The following is a 21,340-nucleotide window of genomic DNA, read 5'->3' as shown; positions in this document are numbered from 1 at the left end:
TAATGACTGCTTCTATCTCACTATAGGGTGATAGGTCTGCTTAAATGGTTTATCTGACCTTGATTTAACTTTGTTAAGTCATACCTATGGATAATATTACCTATTTCTTTCAGATTTTCCAATTTTGTAAAGTACATGTTTTTAAAGTATGTTTGTATGATTTTATGGATTTTATTGGTGTCTGTTGTTATGATCTCCTTTTGTTGGTTTTGATTCTCTCTCTCCTTTTAGTTAAATTGGCTAAAGTTTTGTCAGTCTTACTGATTCAATGAACCAACTTTTATTTATATTATTTTCTTTGTTTCTATTTTATCGATTTCAGGCATCTACTCCTTTTGTTTGTGATTCAGTTTCCATGAGTTTGTAAGCTATTGTTCCTGTTATTGATGTCCAGCTTTAATCTATAATGGTCTGATAGGATGCAGGGAGTTATTTCCATTTTCTTGTGTTTGTTGAGACTTTCTTTGTCTTCAAGTATGTAGTCAATTTTGGAGAAAGTACCATGAGGTACAGAGAAGAAGGTATATTCTTTTGTGTTTGGGTAAAATGTTCTGTATTTACAAAACCTAAATGAAATGTTAGGTTCATTTGTTTTATAAGCCTTATCCATCTGATATCTGGGAAATTAATCAAATTCATATTATTCCAAAGACAAAGAGTATGGTGGGTCTTTCAGAGCCTGACATTTCTCCCTTGTAGTTTTCTGGGGTTTCTTCTGACTTGGGAACAGATGACGCAGCACTTGAGGCACCCATGGGAACATTTGAGTGATGGGAGCACCCCAAGAGGCACGCTTTCTCTCCAGTACCATTTTACCATATTACCCACCCTGTAGCAAGCAAGTTTATTTAGTACAGATATACAGACCCTGCTTCAATTATCCTTTCCACATCAAAGACCCAACTATTTGAAGTATATAGTTCAGTGGATATTAGTCCATTTTGGAAGTTGTGTATCCATCATTACACATTACCATTTCTCTATCTGGTTTCAGAACATTCTTCACTCAGAGTTTAATGACCTGTTAGCAACTACTCTCTATTTATCACTTCTATTCCAAGGTCTTTCAACCATGAATTTATTATGTTCAGTCTCTCTGAATTTGAATATTCTGTATATTTTATATAATCATATGATACATATAAATATAATCATGTGATCTTTGGCTCTTTATGATTTTCTTTATTTTGGGAGATGGTGGGTAGGTCAAGAAAGAATTTCTTTGTGTTAGCCTCAGATGCCCTGGAACTAACTCTGTTGATTGATCTGGCCTCAAACTCGGCAGACATCCACCTGCCTCTGGCTCCCCAGAAGCATGGGTCACCACTGCCTGGCTGTGATTTTTCTTCAAAACTTAGAATGTTTTTAAAGGTTCTTAGATCACATTGTAACAAATATTAAATTAATGTATTACTTGGAATTAATTATGAAAATATTTAAGACCAAAATTTAATTTAAAATTTCCTGTATGTGTTATGTAGCTCCAGAAATTATCAGTCATGAAAAGTATACATTTAGTCCTGATTGGTGGGGACTTGGCTGTCTGATATATGAAATGATTGCGGGACATTCTCCATTCAGAAAATATAAAGAAAAAGTCAACCGGGAGGAAATGGAAAGAAGAGTGAAGACTGAAACTGAGGAGTACTCTGAGAGGTTTTCAGAGAATGCCAAGTCCATCTGCAGCATGGTGGGTCGGGTCCCACAGAGCCAGGGAAATGTTTAACTCACTTCCTCTCTTCAGAAGGCAGAAGTCATGTAGGAAGTCAGCCTTCAGAAGCAGGGTAGTCACTCCCTTCCCAATTTAAAAGTCCTGGCTCAATACTAAGACCAGGCTGAGGTGAAGTCAGCCAGGCCTCTCAGTAACCCGCCTCCTCCTTGGTGCTTCATCTTAGGCAGACAATGAGAATAGATCAGAGTTCCCAGCACAAACTTGGGAAATGACTGGACAACTCGAGCAAAGCCTGAGGAAAATTCATGACTCCCCTTTTGTAGTGACATTATTGAAAGGAAGAATGGTGCCAAATTACTCTGTTTTCAAAAAACAGCTGCTGAGTCTGGTTCATTGACTCATTTTATCTGAAATTAAATATAAAACGTTTAATTTTTATTATATTTTGAAATGGGAAGATTTGCCTATGCCAAATTCTTTTTCTCTAAATCATCACAGACATTCTAACTCCAAGGGCAGCATGGGCCAGATTGACACCTTCCTTACATATTTGATTATTGTATTAGGACCATCATTGTTTATGAGACATTGTTATGAGATAATGCTAGAGAGCAAGTCCTAACATAATTATAGAACAAGCCAGTAGCAGTTGGGTGCCATCTACGCTTAGGGCTGTTTTTTTTTTTTTTTTTTTCCCCACCAACTGCTGGCTGCCTACACACTAAAATTTCTTTGTCACTTGCTTATCTTAAAATGGTGCCTATAGGCATTATTTTCTTTTGCTGTCCTTTGATGAATTTTTAAAAATTTTCTTTTAATAAGGGTTTATTGAGTCAGTTAACTCTATTAAGAAACCCCTCACAAGAATGCCCTTCGTCTTCTGCTGGTTTGCCTCATCCAGCCTTGATAGGAGGGTTTGTGCCTAGTCTTATTATAATTTGTTATGCTATGTTTGTCTGCTATCCCTGGAAGGCCTGCTCTCTTTTTTGGGTGGGGGAATAATGTATGAGAGTTAAAAATTAAACACAAATGCCCCCAATTAAGCCTAAGTCTCTTTAGCACTCCCTTTCCAAGTGGTTCTAGATTGTGTCTGTTTAAGGTCTAAAACCGACTGTCATGCTTAGTAACTACTGTGAGGAAAAACAACTGACTTGTAAACAATGAGTTAAGTTTCCTTACCAGTGAGGAAAGCATCTTAGGATATACATGCGTAACTTGCCCAAGAGCAGAGAGGGGACAAGAACTGGGGCCAACCTTCTTTGATTGATAGTATGAAGAAAGGCTTATTTGAGTTTGTGACAGTTGTACATATGTAAAGAATACTTTTAGTCAGGCAGTGGTAGCCCACACCTTTGATCCCAATCCTTGGGAGGCAGAGGCAGGTGGATGTCTGTGAGTTCATGGGCAGCTAGATCTACAGAGCAAGTTGCAGGACAGCCAGAACTATATAGTGAGACCTGGCCCACCCACCCCCCAAAAGATGTTTGAAAAGTTTTTGGGTATGTAGTGGCACTTGGCTCTAATCTCAGCAGTCTGGAGGTGCAGATATGCATATGAAGATTTCAAGATCAGCCTAGGCTACAAGACTCTGTCTTGAAAAAACTCAGTGTCCCAGTGTCCCAGGAGATCGTTTAGTAGGTTAAAATACTTGTCACATAAGTCCACTGACCTCAGTTTTATCTCTAGAATCTATGCCAAAAGCCAGACGTGGTGGCACATATCTGTAATCCATGTCTCCTAGGGTTAGAATAGGTGGCAGAGACAGGAGAATGATCTGGAAGTTTGTGAAGCTAGGTAGCTTGGAATATACAACACAGCAGCAATTGTTGCCTCAACAGATGGAAGGAAGAATGAACTCCTGCTTTACAAAATTGACCCCTGACCTCCACACACACACTGTGGCATGTACCCACATTCACACAAATACATATATAAAACCAAAAAGGGGAGAAGTAGAGATGATGTTCAAGCTAGGACAGAGACAGAGAGTTAAATATATACAGTTTTAGAAGTAGGCTTGATCAATTTTTGACTTGGGGTCCCTAGTATTCTAATGATTAAAGATTTCTTTTTATAAATTCAAAGCATTGAAATAATTTCCGAGTTTACAACTATTTCCTTAGTAATTATCTCTTAATTTTTATAACATTTTAACTTTAGGATTGACTTACTCAAATGGCTTATTTTTCTTGAGACAGAATCTATTTAGCTCTGGCTGGCCTGAAACTCACTATGTAGATGAGGTTGACTTAGAAGAGATCTACTTGTTTGGCCAAGCTGAGATTAAAGGGGTTCACCAGGAGGCATGGCTCTGCAAGCTTCCGTCTCTTCATCAGTCATGGCAGTACTCTGTGAAACCATAATCTACTTGGTTAAGTCTCAATTTGCACAGTTTGGTTGATATTTAGTAACTACAGTGGCTGTTAACTTGGATAGATGTCCTTTCTGCCACCCCTATTTCTTTGGTTGTTGGGGAGGGATGTTTTGTTTGTTTTGCTTTGTTTTGTTTTGTTGGCTTTTCATGATAAGAGTTTCTCTGTGTAGCCCTAACTATCCTGGAACTCACTCTGTAGACCAAGCTGACCTTAAACTCACAGAGATCTGCCTGCCTCTGCCTCCCAGGCTGGCGTCACCACCACCTGGGTTGTTAAAGAAGACAGTTTTGAGTTTACATTTCATCTTATCAGCTTCATTTGACTGTTTCTCTCTTGTGTAGTTACTTACCAAGGATCCAAGTAAAAGGCTGGGCTGCCAGAGTGATGGAGCCTCTGCTGTAAAGCAGCACCCAATATTCAAGGATATTAACTTCAGCAGACTGGAAGCAAATATGTTAGACCCACCTTTCTGTCCTGATGTGAGTATGCTACCCCGGGTAGCTAGGTCCCAAGAATACTGATTCCCAAAACACTCTTGTCAAAACACACTTGATGGTGTGATTCTGCTCTATGAAATCTGAGATCTGTTATTTCTGCTTCTCTTCTTTTTCTCCTCCTTCTCCTTTTCTTCCTTCATCCTCCCTTCTTCCTCTTCCTTCCTCTTCTTCCCTTCCTCGATTTAACCTCTTTTTCCTTCTTCTTCCTCCTCTCACTCCCATATCCTCAGGCAGACCCTTAGTAGCTCTCTGGCTTCCAGGCCTGGTGTGTGCAGTCTATCACTGCTAGAGTAGCCAAACTCTGTCTTTCTCCCATTTCTCAGCTCCATTTCAGAGCTCCTTGGCATGCCCGTTAAGGCCCCGTGTGCCAGTGTTCCTTTTCTGACCTCAGTGCTGAGTTTCCCTCCATCCATGTGCTCACTCCTTACCGTGCACTGTGCTTTAGTCTGGACTGTGCAGCCCTCTTTACTTCTCACATGCTACTGAGACTGGAGCTGTCAATATCTGTGCTAGCAAGCATGTTGCTTCTACCTTTCGTCCAAATGCTAAGGAGGTACTTCACAGGTAGGATGCTGTCTTAGTCAGGGTTTCTATTCCTACACAAAAACATCATGGCCAAGAAGCAAGTTGGGGAGGAAAAAGTTTGTTCAGCTTATACTTCCACATTGCTGTTCATCACCAAAGGAAGTCAGGACAGGGACTCAAACAGGTCAGCAAGAGGCCATGGAGGGATGTTACTTACTGGCTTGCTTCCCCTGGCTTGCCCAGCTTGCTTTCTTATAGAACCCAAGACTACCAGCCCAGGGATGGCACCACCCATAATGGGCTGAGTCCTCTTCCCCCTACCCCCATCACTAATTGAGAAGATGCCTTAAAGATAGGTTTCATGGAGACATTTCCTCAAGGAAGGCTCCTTTCTCTGTGATAACTCCAGCTTGTGTCAAGTTGACATACCAAACCAGCCAGTACAAATGCTCAGTGCCATCAATGGAGAAAAAACTCACTTAGGGATCCCACAGCCAGTGGTCTTCATGCCAGTTCACAGCTCTCTCTGTGTCTCCCACAGGAGTAAGCACACCATCCTGCTATAGTTTTAGTCTTTGCAATCTATGTTTTTGCTGCAGAGATGGAAAGAGATCCTTATGAAGGGTTTATGAACACCTGTGTATGGAGGACTGGAACAAAGACACAGCAACATCTATGACACTAAAAGTTCCTGGAGAGGGCTGGAGAGATGGCTTAGCAGTTAAGATCACTGACTGCTCTTCCAGAGGTCCTGAGTTTAATTCCCAGCAACCACATGGTGGCTCACATCCATCTGTAATGAGATCTGATGTCCTCTTCTGGGGTGTCTGTAAAGAGCAATGGTGTACTCACATTCATAAAATAAATATTTTTCTTTTTAAAAAAGTTCCTTGAGAAAAGTGACATAGGAACTGCTGTGTCGCATAATATGCATGATATAAATTAGAAAATTACTTTAAAAAGAGGGCCTTGGCAATGAAGGGGTGGGGAAGAGTATATTTGGACTTGTTCTCTTAAATTAAGGGAGCTTAGAGTTGCTTTAGGGCTGGGAATGTAGTTAAGTGGTATGGTGCTTGTCCAACATATGCAGGGCCTATGTCTAATCCTCAGCATCTGAAAATTAAAAACAGAACATCCTTATAAGCTAGATATAGTCAAGGCAGCCAGATTGTATGTTCAAGTACAGCCTAGGCTACCTGTCTCTGTCTCAAAATTCCAGAAGAAAAACATAACCAAACAACAAAACAAGAAAAGAATTATTTAAGATGTCTCATAGGCTGATGCCTCTCTTTGTTCTTGGTGCCCAGCCTGAGGCCATTTATTGTAAGGATATCTTGGATATTGGACAGTTCTCTGTGGTGAAAGGAGTCAACCTGGACACCAATGATGAGATCTTCTACACTCAATTTGCGACAGGGTGTGTCACCATTCCCTGGCAGAATGAGGTACTATTCTTTCTAGCAGAGTAGGTTTATGCTAGTGCTAGTTTTAGCAATGGTGTGTGTGTGTGTGTGTGTGTGTGTGTGTGTGTGTGTGTGTGTGTGTGTGCGCGTGCGCGCGCGCGCATAAGCGCAAAGTAAATTTATGCAAAGGACTTGACCACGAGGACTAGATCATGGGCAAACCAAGACCATGCCAGAAGCATGGCAGCTACTCTTGTCCTAGTTACAGGAGGTGAGTAAAAGTGATCTTGGGAATTGCCTGCCACCCTAGAGTCCTGCTTCATAAGCAGGGCTAGCTAGTAACTTGGCTCCAGTGGAATTAGCTTTTTGGGAGGTACACTTCAAGAAAGAGGAACAAGAGGCCACTTTATTTATTCCAAGAGGTCAGTAACCAGGAAGTCAGGAACATGGAACCAGAGAAGGTCTGGGAGCTATAAGGTGCCCCACATTGAGGTCAGGTACTGGGTAAGAGCTGATAACACTAGGAGATCACAGAGCTGCTCTTGGTGTCTCCAAAGATGTTTTGTCCTGTCTTTTATGCATACAGATGATTGAATCTGGATGTTTCAAGGACCTCAATGAATATGAAGATAAAGGTCTGTCACCACTTGAAAAACACAAGATATGTTCCTGTATTCTTAGACCAAAGAGAAACTTCTTCCATAGACTCTTCAGAAGAGCGGTAAAAAAAATCTTTTGCAAAAGTAAACTGTGGTGGCTGGGGCTATTGCTTAGGTTAGAATGTCTGCATAGTAGGAGGGCTCAGGTTCTGAGAATCAAGGGTGTGCACACGTGTACTGAAACCCCCCTCCCATTATGTATTATATGTGTCAAAAGGAAAATATTTCCTCAGGAAAATAGCACTTTTGGGGGAGGGGTAGGTTCAAGACAGAGCTTCTATGTGTAGAACTCAATTTATAGATCAGGCTGGCCTTGAGCTCAGAGATCCACTTGCCTCTGCCTCCCGAATGCTGGGATTAAAGGTAGAAGAGTTACTGTGAGTTTGGGGCCAGCTCACTAGTAAGTCCTTGTCAGAAGAGAAGGAAGAAGAGAAGAAGAGGATCAAGAGGAGACAGATCAACAAAGACAGAAGGAAGGACACACACACACACACACACACACACACACACACACACACACACACACACACACACACGTTTCATATAGTTTAAAAGCAATATGATTCTATGTAAAGTTACCAGTAGAGTCTTCTCCATGCTCGTGGAAAGATTGTTCTGATCCACAAAGCAATGACTCTTAGCACTGAAGCTGCTTCCTGTTTTGGTGACAAAACATTTTGACCTTGCTTAAAGGTCAGCATCTGATGGAACTCCCACAAACAATGCATGTTTAGTCCTCCTTGTTCTGACTCCAACTACTGCTCTCTCATGTCCAAGCAACAGGAAAAGCAGGTTCCCTTCTAAAAGTGGAAGTCGTTTAAAGAGACTTTCTGTAGTAACGTTACTCTTGCTCTGTAGCCAGGGAAAACCCTGTCTTCCTGTCCCCTCCCTCAGCCTCCTGAGTGCTGGGATTAAAAGTAAGTAGTAGCATACCTGATAAGGTTAGAAAATAACTTCACCAAGCAAAATGTCCTATGAGTGGATTGCTTTGCTTTTTAACCTTCCAAATCTTTTTTCCTTTTTTCCTCATACCTATCATTTCTTGAGGAATTTACTAAGATTCTTTTGATAGCATCCTAATTTGTATTTTTTTTCAATATAGAAAAACAAGACTTCAGTGGGTAAAAATATCCCAAAGTGATTGTGTTATGCCCACATTTTCTGTCTTAACTAGGGGATAGCTAAATGCACTGACCAAATTAGTCTATTTCTGTATCCAGTGAAGTCCTGTTGTGTGTCCCTCCTTATTCAGAGCGCATTCGACATTCACTGAAGGCCTTGCCACCGACAGAATAGGGCTGTGCAGTATGGAGCACCTTCTTACAATGGCATCTGTGGGTCAAGGAGCTAAGGAGTCTCCTTGTCTCCTGCACTTACTCAGCTGTTGCATTTGATTTAGCAACAGTAACGAAGCGGCAGAACTCATCTTGAGCTAGTTCCTCTGTATATAAGTTACGCACGTGCCTTTAAATGTTATTTTTACAGCACAGGGATAAAAGTTAGGACCACTTGTATACATGAATACTCTAACGATTAGCAACATGTCCACACTCCCCACCCTTTATTTTTAAAATGTTTTTGAAATGGGTTTACTAAGTTGTCTGTGCTAGTCTTAAATTTGAGATCTTCTTGGCTCAGTTTCCTGAGAGGCTGGGAATGCATTTAGAATTCCATTTCTTGAAGTAAATAAGAAAAATATATTTAAAGTTTTTGTTGGCCTCACAATTAGTGTCCTCCTAGTTTTGAGAACATTATATCATTTGTTCCTAGATATCTTTGGAGATTGGTTCCAAGTTGCCAAAGTGTAAAAGTGCCCAAGTCTCTTTTATAAATGGATAGTGTTTACATACAAGCCACAGAACTTCTGATTACTTTAAATCACCTCTAGATTACATAAATATGTAATACAATATACAAATAGTTATAGCGTGCTTTTAAACTTAAATGACTTATTGTCATTAGACTTAAAATTTTTTGGACTATTTTTGATTCAGGGTTGGTTGAATACATGCTTATAGAACTCATGGCTACTCAAGTAAGCAAAGCCATCTTGGCATTAGAGACATAGCTGAGGCTGGCCATTGTGCTGTTTGTTGCAGGCCTGCCTGAACATTGCCCACAGTGAGGAGAGGGAGCCAACAGAACACTGACCATTCACTGTGCAGACCACAAAGCAAGACCCTGGTGTTAAGAAGGAATCTGTCACATACCCAGTGTCTTGTCCTTTCCATAAATTGTAATAAACGGTCTGTAACACTGTTTATAATGTGCTTTCATGTATTTTTTACATTAATATTTGTATTGTCTTTTTACTGAAGCTGGATTAAAGAAGAACCCTGTGAATACCACTGTGTGCCCTGAAACTTCCAAGTGTGGATGTCTTGTGTATTTGAACAGTTTTCAAAATCTTTTCTCTATGTATCTGTCCCAATACTTTTCAGAACCCTGTTTAGCTTTCCTTCAACTTTGCTTAGGTTCTTGCTGAACTATGAATGCCACTTTTATAAATTCAAATCTCTTTCCATAATCATAGATTCTTCCCTTTATTTTTTTTTTCAATCTCCCCTCCCCTTCCTGCTTTGGTACTCACTTACCCCCTGGAGGTCTGGGGTAGATTTTAGGCCCAACATGTAGTTAAATGTTACCTGAAGACACACGTCATTTTCCTGGGACTCCACTACATCTCATGCAAAGTGAATAAGTTTTCCCTATAGTCCACTGACGTCTCTTATGCTCTGACTCAAATCCTGTTCTATCCAGTTGTCTGCTTCCTCATCCACTTGGACTGTTCTTTACTGAGTTGAATCCAGTTCTTTAAGCCTCTGCTTTATTGTCAAATGGATCACATTTCCATTCAGCCCTGCCATTGGATGATGAGCACTATGTTTCGGTTCTTGACATACATCTTGAGGGCCAAGTGGAGTTGTAAAGTCATGCTCTGAAACATGAAAGAACACTTCTAATCTTGATCTTCCTAATATGGAACTAACTGGGATCAAGAAAACATATAGCTTGTCTCCTGGGAGGAATGTTACACTTGATGTAAACTTCATTAATGAATATGGCCACTAGTACTGGCCAGGGGGTAGGGCCACTCCCTGGGACTGTTGGTGCTTTTGTGATACTTGTGGTCCAATTACCACTAAGTCACTGTGAAGTATGGTGATGCTGTAGTGAGGAGAGCTTCATGTCTGAATTATCACTTCAGTGGGGTGCAGATCAGGGGATTTTAGTCAGAGTTCTCTAGAAGAACAGAATTGAAATAATATGTTATAAAGGGGATAGATCAGATTAGCTTGCACAGTATGGGCTTAGAACCTGTGATAGCTGTTCAGTCCTTGAGTCTGGAAGCCTTAGCAGTCTCAGTTTGGAAGTGAAGGCTTAAAGAACTCCTGGAGAGTTGCTGATTTTCAGTCTATGTTAAGAAGGCTGAAGAAGCTGGGCCATAATATCCATGAAGCATGACAGCAATAAGGCCAAATGTAGCCTTTGAAACGTGGTCTTGCTTTTCCTTCCGACCTCTTTATATCTAGGCTGCCTCCAGAAGGTACTGCCTACTCTAGGGGAGGGTCTCCAGTCTTCAGTTAATGCTTTCAGGAAATACTTTCAACAGAGGTCAGAAGACAATTTACAGGAGTTGATTTTTTTCCTTCTACTATATAGTTCCAGGGATTGAACTCACTTCATTAGGTTTGACATCAAGTGCCTTTACCTGATGACCATCTCTCTCCAACATTTAAGTTGCTTTTGTCTGGACTATTTTTTCTCAACAATAAAAGAAAAGAAGACACAAGGACTCCAGTACAACTTCAGCTTTTGCCTAGGATTTGTTTACAAGGACTTGAAACTTGTCACACAGTGTTTAGCCTCAGTGATTCTTAAGACTCTGTGACCTCCTTAATCCCATCTCTTTCATTCCTATAGCATCTAAACCATGTGTATAACACTGCCAGAATTCTGCTGCTAGCTTGGGATGGAGCCTGATCCCCTTGGACCACAGTTGCATTGGCCCCTTTGATGATCTTGGGAAACACTTTCCTAAGCACTAGTAGGCAATTCTTTCAGCAGCATTCTCATTTTGGATTCATTCCCATCTGGTACATGAGTGTACATTTCCATAAGATGGAAACGTCATTGGGTTGGGGGTCTTTAAGATAGCTTTCCTTTTGTTTCAGTGCAGAATGCCAGGATTCTCCATCTGTACTCTCCTTGTTATATATCTTTCCTTGCCAAACTTCGCAGTGATCTTTCTGCTCTGCTCTCCCCTCTTCTCCCTCTACCCTCTCTCCTACTCTCTCTGTCTCTGACTGTAGACTTGGATAGCAACAGTAAGCAGTAACCATGACACAACCTGAATGAAATCCTGCCTTGATATTCCCACCAAAACATTAATTCATTATATTCAAATTCAGCCTCATTCAAGTTCTTTGGACATGCACTGAATAGAGTTAGGTTGTTTGCTAGACTAGCACATGCTACTAGCTGGTCCCTGGTCATGTTCTCGTTCCCTCTGAAGCTTCATGAGCCAGGTCACCGACTGTCTACTACCTACATTTCTCCCAGTATCCTTTGTATATGCATCTTCCTTGATTGCCTTCACATTATCTTTTGAGGTAAGGTCTTTCACTCACTGAATCTTTTGGCTATAAGCTATGTAGGTTCACCTGTCTCTATTCCAGCCCCAGGATTACAGAAGCATGCAACTATACCTGGCTTTTTTAAAAGGTTTTTTAAAATAATATGTATATTTATGAGTGTTTTGCCTGCATGTATGTATATGCGCCACATTTAGGCCTGGTGATGGAGGGCCTTAGTTGTAAAAGAAGAATTCCTGGGGTTGGGGATTTAGCTCAGTGGTAGAGCGCTTGCCTAGCAAGCGCAAGGCTCTGGGTTCAGTCCTCAGCTCTGAGAAAAAAAAAAAAAAAGAATTCCTGTGAGGTTATAGCTGGCTTTGTTCAGAGTATTATCAGTGAACTCTAGAAAGGATTGAGTAGACAATACCAGAAAGGAGAGACTACAGACTTACATGTAACATTATACCTCATCCCCATGCCTCTATATAAACTTCAAGTATTCACTCCTCAAAGACTCCCTTTTCCCACAGAAATAAGTCCTTTTTGATGAAGTCAGATTCTGGTCTCTTTCTGACTTTATTTGGCACTTTGAAATCTAACACTTGGTGCCTTGTGATTCCTCTGTCCGCTCAGAAGTCAGAAGGAAGAGTTGGGATTCTGTGGAAGTGGAAAATTGTGCACTACTGTGTGGGTGCTGTGAGTCATACTAGGTCCTCTGCAAAAGCAGTACAGGCTCATAACTGTTCACTCATCTCTCTGGCTTCCAAGACCTGACTTCTTAAAGTGAGTGCTGGGAATCTGGACCAAGATCCTTATTATATTTTTTCATACTACTTATGAATCATTTCCTACTCTCTCTGTCTCTCAACATTCTTGTCTTCTAGGCTTCTACCAGAAAGGCCCATTTAACTCTGCAGATAGTATACCACTATTTTTTCCTCCTAAGTTCCAAACTCTTCCACATTCCCCCCATAAACCAGTTCCAGAAGCCCAAGAAGCATGCAATCATCTTTATCACTGCAACAACACCACTCTTAGTACCAGTGTCAGTTGTAGTACTTATATCATTGAAGTATCAAAATAGTTAACAAAAGCAACTTAAGGTCGTCCAGTTTTACCTTTCTCTTGCATGAGGAGAGAATGAATATCTAAAAGGTAAGTTTGGAGCTCGAGTGGGCTCTTGGCCTAAAGGTGTTTACAACTTCAGTACTGCCTTAGCATTCTCTATTTAGTATTGTAACCTAGTGAGTCATATCAGAAGAGAAGGATTTATTCTGACTTGCAGCTTCAAAGGAGAGTCTACCATGGCAGGTAAGGAAGCAGCTGCATCTGCTGTCAGAAAGGAGTGATGAAATTATGGTGCTCAGCTTGCTTTCTCCTTTTTATTTAGTCTGAGACCACAGCCCTACAGCCCTTAGAATGTTCCTGCCCATATTTAATGTGGGCCTTTCCTCTTCAGTTAATTTACAACTATATACAGAGGTTGGTTTCCCTGATGATTCTAAATGCTGTCAAGTCAACAGTGGTGACAACCATCACAGCGACTGAGCATTGTTTCTGGTGTAATGAATGCTAATGCAACATAATACTAGAATTCACCACATTCCTGCACTGGCTGCACATGAAGAATATTTCATTGATACCGCTGGATCCCAAGGCAGGGTACATTTATAACGACTTTCAGGAATTCTAGAAATTGAGAAGGCATGGTGGCTCCAGGTCTTTTGGTTTTTGTTTTTCTCAAAAAAGCACCACTCAGAGGACAAAGGGGCAAGAAAGGGGTGAGGTACCGACCTTTGACTTAGAGGTGAAGGGAAGTGTTTTTCAGAAACTATCAAACATGACCCTTTACTGAAAGACAAGTTACTTCAGTACTGTGCTTGTTTATATGTGTAGAAGTGAATGATTTTGAACCAGGAACACCTAAGAGCCACCCATGAAACTAAAAAAATGAACTTTCTTTCTAATGCCATGCCACTCTCAGTGCCGCAATGCTGGTGCTAGATGTGTAGGATTTCTCCCATGCCAGCCAGTTCTCATATCAACTTGATATTCTGTATTTCAGTTCAGTCCTGACATGACTGAGATTTAGGGTAAGGTATTCAATAAAGAACACTGAGGTTGGGGCTGGGGATTTAGCTCAGTGGTAGAGCGCTTACCTAGGAAGTGCAAGGCCCTGGGTTCGGTCCCCTGCTCCGAAAAAAAAGAACAAAAAAAAAAAAAAAAAGAAAAAAGAACACTGAGGTGATATTCAAGTTGGAATGAACACTATACACACTAGGACCCCTGTACTGGCTGGTTGTGTATGTCAACTTGATACAAGCTGGAGTTATCACAGGGAAAGGAGCCTTAGTTGATGAAATGCCTCCATGAGACCCAGCTGTAAGGCATTTTTTTTTCAACCAGCCCATTGTGGGTGGTGCCATCCCTGGACTGGTAGTCCTGGGTTCTATAAGAGAGCAGGCTGAGCAAGCCAGGGAAAGCAAGCCAGTAGGTAACATCCCTCCATGGCCTCTGCATCAGCTCCTGCTTCCTGACCTGCTTGAGTTCCAGTCCTGACTTCCTTTGGTGATGAACAGCAATGTGGAAGTGTAAGCTGAATAAACCCTTTCCTCCCCAACTTGCTTCTTGGTTGTGATGTTTGTGCAGGAATAGAAGCCCTGACTAAGACACCCCTTTTAGATCCAAGGGCCACTCTCCATAGGCCTTTCTAGATCTTTCACAGTGTAAGAAGGTAAGGCTGGACAGATAACAACTGGGATTGTTCTTCCAAGAATCACTTGTGAAGCCATCCCCAAGCTGCTTCCAGGGCCTCTCATCCACATTTTCATTACCAAGGCCCAAACACATCCACAGGCTGTCTAGCTTACGTGTTTGCAAGGAGGGACATAGGGATTTGGCAGTAGGTTGGGTTACCTTTTTGTGGCTCCTTGGGGTCCCTTGTAGTTCAGGTGAGCTGGAGATGAAGGGCGTTCTACGTGAAATGGGTCATACATTCTTTTCATGCCACCAAATATTGGTATTGATATCTTGTGGGGAGAGGTTCAAGAATTCTCAGTTTTTACCTTGTCCTTCATCTCCTTAGGAAAACACAGAACATATAACTTCCCAAATGTTTGTATAGTCAATGACACTACATATTATATAGCAAGTTGCTATATGTATGGCACATCCATGTGGGTATGTTCTTAAAATACTTGCACATGGGCCTTTATTTTCACTAAACCCTGGGAGATCAGGCAGCTGCTTGCAGGACTGGAGCTTCTTTAAGCTGTCCCTGAGAAAGTGATGTATGATGCTGTGAGTGAAACTGAAGCTGCATTGGAGACCACACGAATGTGCAAGGTATGCTGAGGAGCAAGCAGAGCCAGCCCATGGTTGTTGCAAGGCAGGCGGTGGTAGGCAAGGTTACAGGCTGTCACAGCCTGTCACAGTTACAGGCTCTTTGGGGTTCACCTTATACCAGCACGTGCCCCATAAACTAGGCACAGGAACGACCAGAGTAATGGGTGTCTTGCCAAGTTTGGGTTCTCTTCCTCCTTGACATTTTCCTATTCCTCCCTTTTGGAGTAACGATTTGTACTAGGTAGTTAATCTTGATTGTCAATTTTATTGTATCTGAAATCATGTGACACCTCTGGGTGGACCTGTCAAGGTATATCCTGAATTCACTGAGGGGTAGATCTTCTCTCAGTGTAAACCTTACTTTCTGGGGGCAGCCCATGTATAAGAGTGCCTGAGGGAAAAGGTGCTTGCTTTGCCTGTTTTAGCTCGTTGCTCATGAATGCATCTCTCCTGTTGGTGCTACTGCTGCTATCCTTCACTGACATCAGCACACGGGATTTACTTTTGTTTTGGCTTTCCAGTTGAACTGAAGACTGGCAGCTCTCTAGAAATCTTCTATGTTTTCAGCCCCAGACTGATACTGCTGAGGGATCTAAGCTGGTAGACTGAACACCTACCAGGATCTTAGCCTCACTACCAACACGCAGAAAGGTGTGGTTGGACTGCCTAGACTGTCCGGTGTAAGCCAGCTTAATCCCCTTTTAATATTTATTTATTCTATCAGTTCTGTTCTTCTAGAATCCTCATACATGGACCCTGGCCTACCACTGTATATTGGGAGTATATAACTTTTCTTTTTGGTTTACAGGGGCTCACAGCTAAGAATTTGCTTGAGTATCAGAAGAGACTTTAAACTTGGACTTTTGACTTTGAGAACCCCTAGAGATGAACTAAGCACATTTTGTGTTATGAAATGGACCTAAGTTTTTGGGAGCCAGAGACAGAATGTTGTGATTTAGATATGAAGTACTCCATATGAAGGCTTTGCTCCCAGATGGTGATGTAGAGAAAGCTAATTGGATCACAAGGTTGCTGTGCTACCTTAATAGATTAATCCATTGATGAGTTCATACCCGAAGACTGTGAGAACATGGGGATGGTTGAAGGAAATATGTCACTGAGAATGTCTTTGAGGTTATACCTTGTCTCAGGTTCTTCTTTCCACCAGGAGGTAAGTCACCTGTCCAATCACATCCCTGAATGTGAGTTAATGTGTTACCAGACACAGGCTTGTCAAAAGCAGTGACACCAAGTGACCATGGACTGAAACTACTGAAATCAAAGATTCTTCTCTGAAGGTGATCTCCTAGGTAATTTATCACAATGATAAAAAAAAGTCGATTTGCCCCACATATGATTAGAGTGCTTACATAGGCAAATAATATTAAGATTTAAAGTGAAAACTGATCAAGGAACTAAAGGAAGAGAGATTTGATAAAATTTTCATTGCAGCAATAGGGACTATTTTATCAGGTGTCCAAAACTCAGAGAGGTGAGCTGACAGCACTCAAGAGGAGAAAAGGAGGCTCTAGCCACAACCTGGCTCTCTACTCTGCCTGCTTCACAACTCCTTTAAGTAGTCTGTCTGTTCTGGATACTTTTCAGTGTTGCTGTAGTAAAGATCATGTCACACATTCCTGATTGCCCTCCTCTAGGATCAATTATTGATCTCTGTTGTTCGGGCATTGGGCCTAATTTTAAGGCTTTAGAGATACTAGGCCAATTTCTCCACGGTGTTAAATTCTAAATGACTTTTTTGAAGTATGCCAAACTTTTCTGTGAACTTTGAAAAACTGTCTTTTTGAAAGGGAATGATCATTGTTTGAAGAGATGGATATATATTATAGGTATACATTATCAAAACATCATGTATTACTCTTAAATGTTTTCTTATGTACGTTATTTTAAATATTTATTTTTATTTTATGTGCATTGGTGTTTTACCTGCATGTTTGTGTGAGATCTTAGAGTTACAGTTGTGAGCTGCCTTGTTGGTGCTGGGATTTGAACCTGGGCCCTCTGGAAGAGCAGTCAAGTGGGTTTTTTTGTTTTTGTTTTTGTTTTTGGTTTTTTTTTAAAGATTTATTTTATATATGTGAGTACACTATAGCTGTTTTCAGACACACCAGAAGAGTGCATCAGATCTCATTACAGATGGTTGTGAGCCACCATGTGGTTTCTGGGAATTGAAATCAGGACCTCTGGAAGAACAGTCAGTGCTCTTAACCACTGAGCCATCTCTCCAGCCCCCAGTGTTCTTAATGGCTGACCCATCTCTTCATTCCCAGTTAAATTTTGAGATATAGTCTCTCTATGCAATACAGCTAGCCTCCAACTCACAGAAATCCACCTACCTCTATTTCTCAAGGGCTAAGATTAATATCATTTCCCTTAAATTTGGCTTGACAGCTCTTTTTACAAGGCTTTCTCATCAGATACTCTGTCAACCTTATATGTTGTTCTAGGCAGATGACTTTCTTCCTGGAAAGGCTAGACTTATATTGCCATATGGTGGTCTCAGTGACATATAGATTCCTCAGAACTGATTAAAATTTAGTGTAGGGGGGTTGGGGATTTAGCTCAGTGGTAGAGTGCTTGCCTAGCAAGCGCAAGGCCCTGGGTTCGGTCCCCAGCTCCGAAAAAAAGAAAAGAAAAAAAATTTAGTGTAGGTGCATCTAATAGTATAACTAGGACTTAGACAAAATGGAAATGTTTTGCTCTGTCATAGGAGAAAGAAATCCAGAAATGGGCAAGCAGCTAGAATGATATTTCCAACTCCTTCCGGCTGCATTATCCCAGGATGTGAGTTTTACATTGACCCAAAATGACTGCTGTACTGCGAAGCAACACGCACACTCATTGAACCAGGAAGAAAGTGGATGCACCCTTTCCTTTGCAGAACACTTCCTAGAAGCAATACTACTTCTGCTTCTCAGGGGCCAGGACTTAAGTCAGGTGATTACAGTTAGCTGTGGTGTCTTAGCTGAATGGCAAGTTACCCAGATTTCAAACAAACAAAAACAAACAAACCAGTTTGTATTTCTGAATAAGGTCAGGCCTGAGTAACTGCTAGAATGTGGCTTGGTTTTATGGATGGAACCACATCCGGTATCACCTTGTAATTTATATACTGAAACAGTTAACTCCTTAGAATAGCAGAATGGTCTTGTGTTCAGGGAGTAGATGTTGGCCTTTCTCATGGGTCTGTCTGAGTAGCTAGTCTGGATTGGAACTCACTAGGTAGCCAGAGCTGTCCTTGAACTTTAAATTCTCCTGTCTCAGCCTCCCTACTGCAAGGATTACAGGCATGTACCACTAAGTCCTGGAAAGTCTTTATCAGAAGTGAGGTTACTAGATCTTAGTTCCATTACTTACGTGTTCATAGAAATTAGGATGATGGCGTGAGGCCCCAAGTGGAAGCTGCTCTGCCAACACCTTGATTTGGAATTTTAATTTGAAGGACTTTGAGAATATAAATGACTATTGATAACTCCCAGGCAGTATAAGCCAACCAGTATACTTATTGTTGCCAAACAAATTACCAGAGTATAGTTGCCTAGCTAAACATATTTATAACTATCTAGTTTCTGTGGGTCCAGAATCTTGGTCCGGCTCACATCAGTCTTTTGTTACCACTTCTCACTCACAGTGGACAATTAGGTACCAGTGCCTTATCTGAGAGCTCGGCCTCAAAAGAATCACTTTAGAGCTTTAGTGGTGTTGGCAGGGTTACTTCCTATGTAGGCTGATGGACCACCAATGTCTGTCCTGACTGTTGGCCATGGGCAGTTATGTTTTAAGTCTTGTCAATTGTTCCTTAATTGTTCCTTAGCTGAGAAGTTAGTAGTTAGCAAGACTGAATTTACATTTGTAACCTAACAACTGTGTGACATCCCATTATCTTTGCCTTGTATTCATTAGAAGTCAGTTACTAGCTGCCCATACTTGGGAACAGGGATGCCATAACCTAGAGAATGCTGAGGCAGGGCTCACTGGGCCTTCTTCCAAGTCTGCCTACTAGCACCTACCAGCCCTGACCAGCTGTTAGAGACTGCCTCATGTGAGGGCTGGCACTGGCTCTGTGCATCCAACAGTGGCATTAGTAACAGGAGGGACATGGAATTTAAAGACTGTTTCTCTGCTGTCCTTGGCAGTTTAACAGGAGCGGGCTGCTTATACCCCTATAGGAACAATATTGGTTTCTGTATACTTGACCATTTTGAGAAAAGGGAGTGTCTTATGGCCATGGAATAGGGCATTTGAGTCTTACAGGTAGCCCGAAGCTTCATTGGATTTCTCACAGCATGGATCACCTCCAGACAGCTCTTTCAGGAGCCAGCACATTGTTTGTTTGTTTGAGATGGTTTCTGTGTAGCTCTGTGTCCTGGAACTCATTTTGCAGAACAGGCTGGCCTCGAACTCAAGAGATCTGCCAGCCTCTGCCTCCTGAGATTAAAGGTGTGCTCTACCATTGCCTGGCTTTTTTTTTTTTTTTTTCTTTTCTTTTTCCCTTTTCCTTTTTCTTTTGAGACAAGTTCTGATATAGCCCATGCTGACTTGAATTCACTATGAATCCAAGGGGAAACTCTAGAACTCCTGATCCTCCTCCCACCTGCTGAGTGCTGGGATTACAGGCATGATTACCACTCCTGGTTTATAAAGTGCAGGGATTAAACCCAGAGCTTCTGTGCATGCTACTCAAAGCATTCTACAAGTGCTGTGATTAAAGGCATGCACCACCATACCCGGCTGAAGCCAACACTTTTTGCTAGGCAGGCTGAAGGAACAGCCTGGGTGTACTCGCACCATTCTTAGCTTCCTGCTTTTAATTGTTTACCTTTGGGAGATGGAGGCTCTAGAGACAAGGACCTCAGCCCTGGTGGCAATGAGACCCCCCTTTTAGATTCTGGCTGATGGGTATAGCAGTTCCCAGGGTCCGGGTCTCATTGTAGTGTGTCTGACCAAAGCTCCCCAGTTCGCTGCGCTCGGGACTGAAGCTCAGGCCATTGCCTGGCTAGTGGAAAAAAGAGCCTCTCTGGATTCTGGGTTCCGAGCTCCACAGTCGCCTTCCCGGTGACTCCAGGTGTAGTGTGGCTTTATGCAGGGAAATTTCTTCTCTTTCTTTCCCCTTTCCAACCCTTCCTTCCTTCCGGGTCTCCCCAACTCCTCTGCCCACCCCCTCACCTCTTTTCTGTCGCCGTTGCCGCGCTCACTCTCGGCTCAGCTCCGCCCCTCATCTGGCAGCCTGCCTCGCCCACCGATCCTCTTGCTTGGCTTTTTCACTCAGAGGAGCTTTCTTCGGCCGGGAAGGGGCGGGGCCTCATCGGCGGGGCGGAGAGTCTTAATAAACTAGCAGAGGCAGGGCACGCCCACGACCAAACGTTGAGAAAGAGGACGACGCATCCGCCTGTCAATTCTGCAGGTCTGGCGTGGCCTCGCCTCCGCCGGCATGACGTCACGGGACGCACTCGCCGCGAGGGTTGCCGGGACGGGCCCAAGATGGCTGGGAGCTTTGGTTCCGCTTCGGTCTACCTCGTAGAGCCCCATTCATTACCTTGCTGCTAAGTGGCGCTGCGTAGTGCGAATAGGCTCCAAGCCTTCAGGGTCTGTCCTGTCGGGCAGGAGGCCGTCATGGCAACCCTGGAAAAACTGATGAAGGCTTTCGAGTCGCTCAAGTCGTTCCAGCAGCAACAGCAGCAGCAGCAGCCGCCGCCGCAGGCGCCGCCACCACCGCCGCCGCCGCCGCCTCAACCCCCTCAGCCGCCGCCTCAGGGGCAGCCGCCGCCACCACCGCCGCTGCCAGGTCCGGCCGAGGAGCCGCTGCACCGACCGTGAGTCCGGGCGCCGCAGCTCCCGCCCGGGGCCCGCGCCCCTGGCCTGCGTGCTGGGCATGGCCAACGCGGTCCCCTGTCCAGAGGGTCGCGGTACCTCCCTGAGGCCAGGCCTTCCCGGCCCGGGCCCTTGCCTTGAGGGGTCTTTGGCCTTCCCCAGAGGAGACAACCTGGTCAGGCCAGCGAGGGACTCGCTGAGGAGCGTCACGGCTCCAGTGCCTTCACGGTTCCCAGTTTGCGAAGTTAGGGAACGAACTTGTTTCTCTCTTCGGGGGAAACTGGGGCGGTGGCGCACTTGACTGTTGTGAAGAGAACTTGGAGAGGCAGAGATCTCTTGGGTTACCTCCTCATCAGGCCTGGGAGCCGGGAGTGCAGGACAGCGTGAGAGATGTGCGGATAGTGGATGACATAATGCTTTTAGGAGGTCTCGGCGGGAGTGCTGAGGGCGGGGGAGTGTGA

The 21,340-nt window shown here is 43.0% G+C and overlaps 2 protein-coding genes across 32 annotated transcripts in view; both read left to right on the top strand.

The window, feature by feature from the left end:
• Grk4 (G protein-coupled receptor kinase 4) overlaps window positions 1-9,494 on the top strand; it is a 75,043-nt gene extending 65,549 nt beyond the window's left edge. For 10 of the 29 annotated variants that reach the window (XM_087584182.1, XM_087584181.1, XM_087584184.1 and 7 more), the window contains 5 exons: window positions 1,482-1,690; window positions 4,389-4,526; window positions 6,377-6,514; window positions 7,059-7,193; window positions 9,231-9,494. In XM_087584182.1, the coding sequence (XP_087440308.1) occupies window positions 1,482-1,690; window positions 4,389-4,526; window positions 6,377-6,514; window positions 7,059-7,193; window positions 9,231-9,281 (671 nt within the window). In that variant the 3' untranslated portion in view covers window positions 9,282-9,494. 29 annotated transcript variants of the gene reach the window in all.
• Window positions 9,495-20,514: 11,020 nt separating this feature from the next.
• The window catches only part of Htt (huntingtin), a 148,969-nt gene continuing 148,143 nt past the window's right edge, over window positions 20,515-21,340 (top strand). For 2 of the 3 annotated variants that reach the window (XM_087582725.1, XM_087582724.1), the window contains exon 1: window positions 20,524-20,881. Coding sequence is in view for 2 of the 3 variants with exons in the window: in XM_087582724.1 (XP_087438850.1) it covers window positions 20,682-20,881 (200 nt within the window). In the remaining variant the exon portion in view is untranslated. 3 annotated transcript variants of the gene reach the window in all.

Source organism: Rattus norvegicus, chromosome 14, assembly GCF_021556685.1.
Source record: "Rattus norvegicus strain SHRSP/BbbUtx chromosome 14, alternate assembly SHRSP_T2T, whole genome shotgun sequence".
Taxonomy (NCBI): Eukaryota; Metazoa; Chordata; class Mammalia; order Rodentia; family Muridae; genus Rattus; species Rattus norvegicus.
This window is presented reverse-complemented; position numbering and strand designations above follow the sequence as displayed.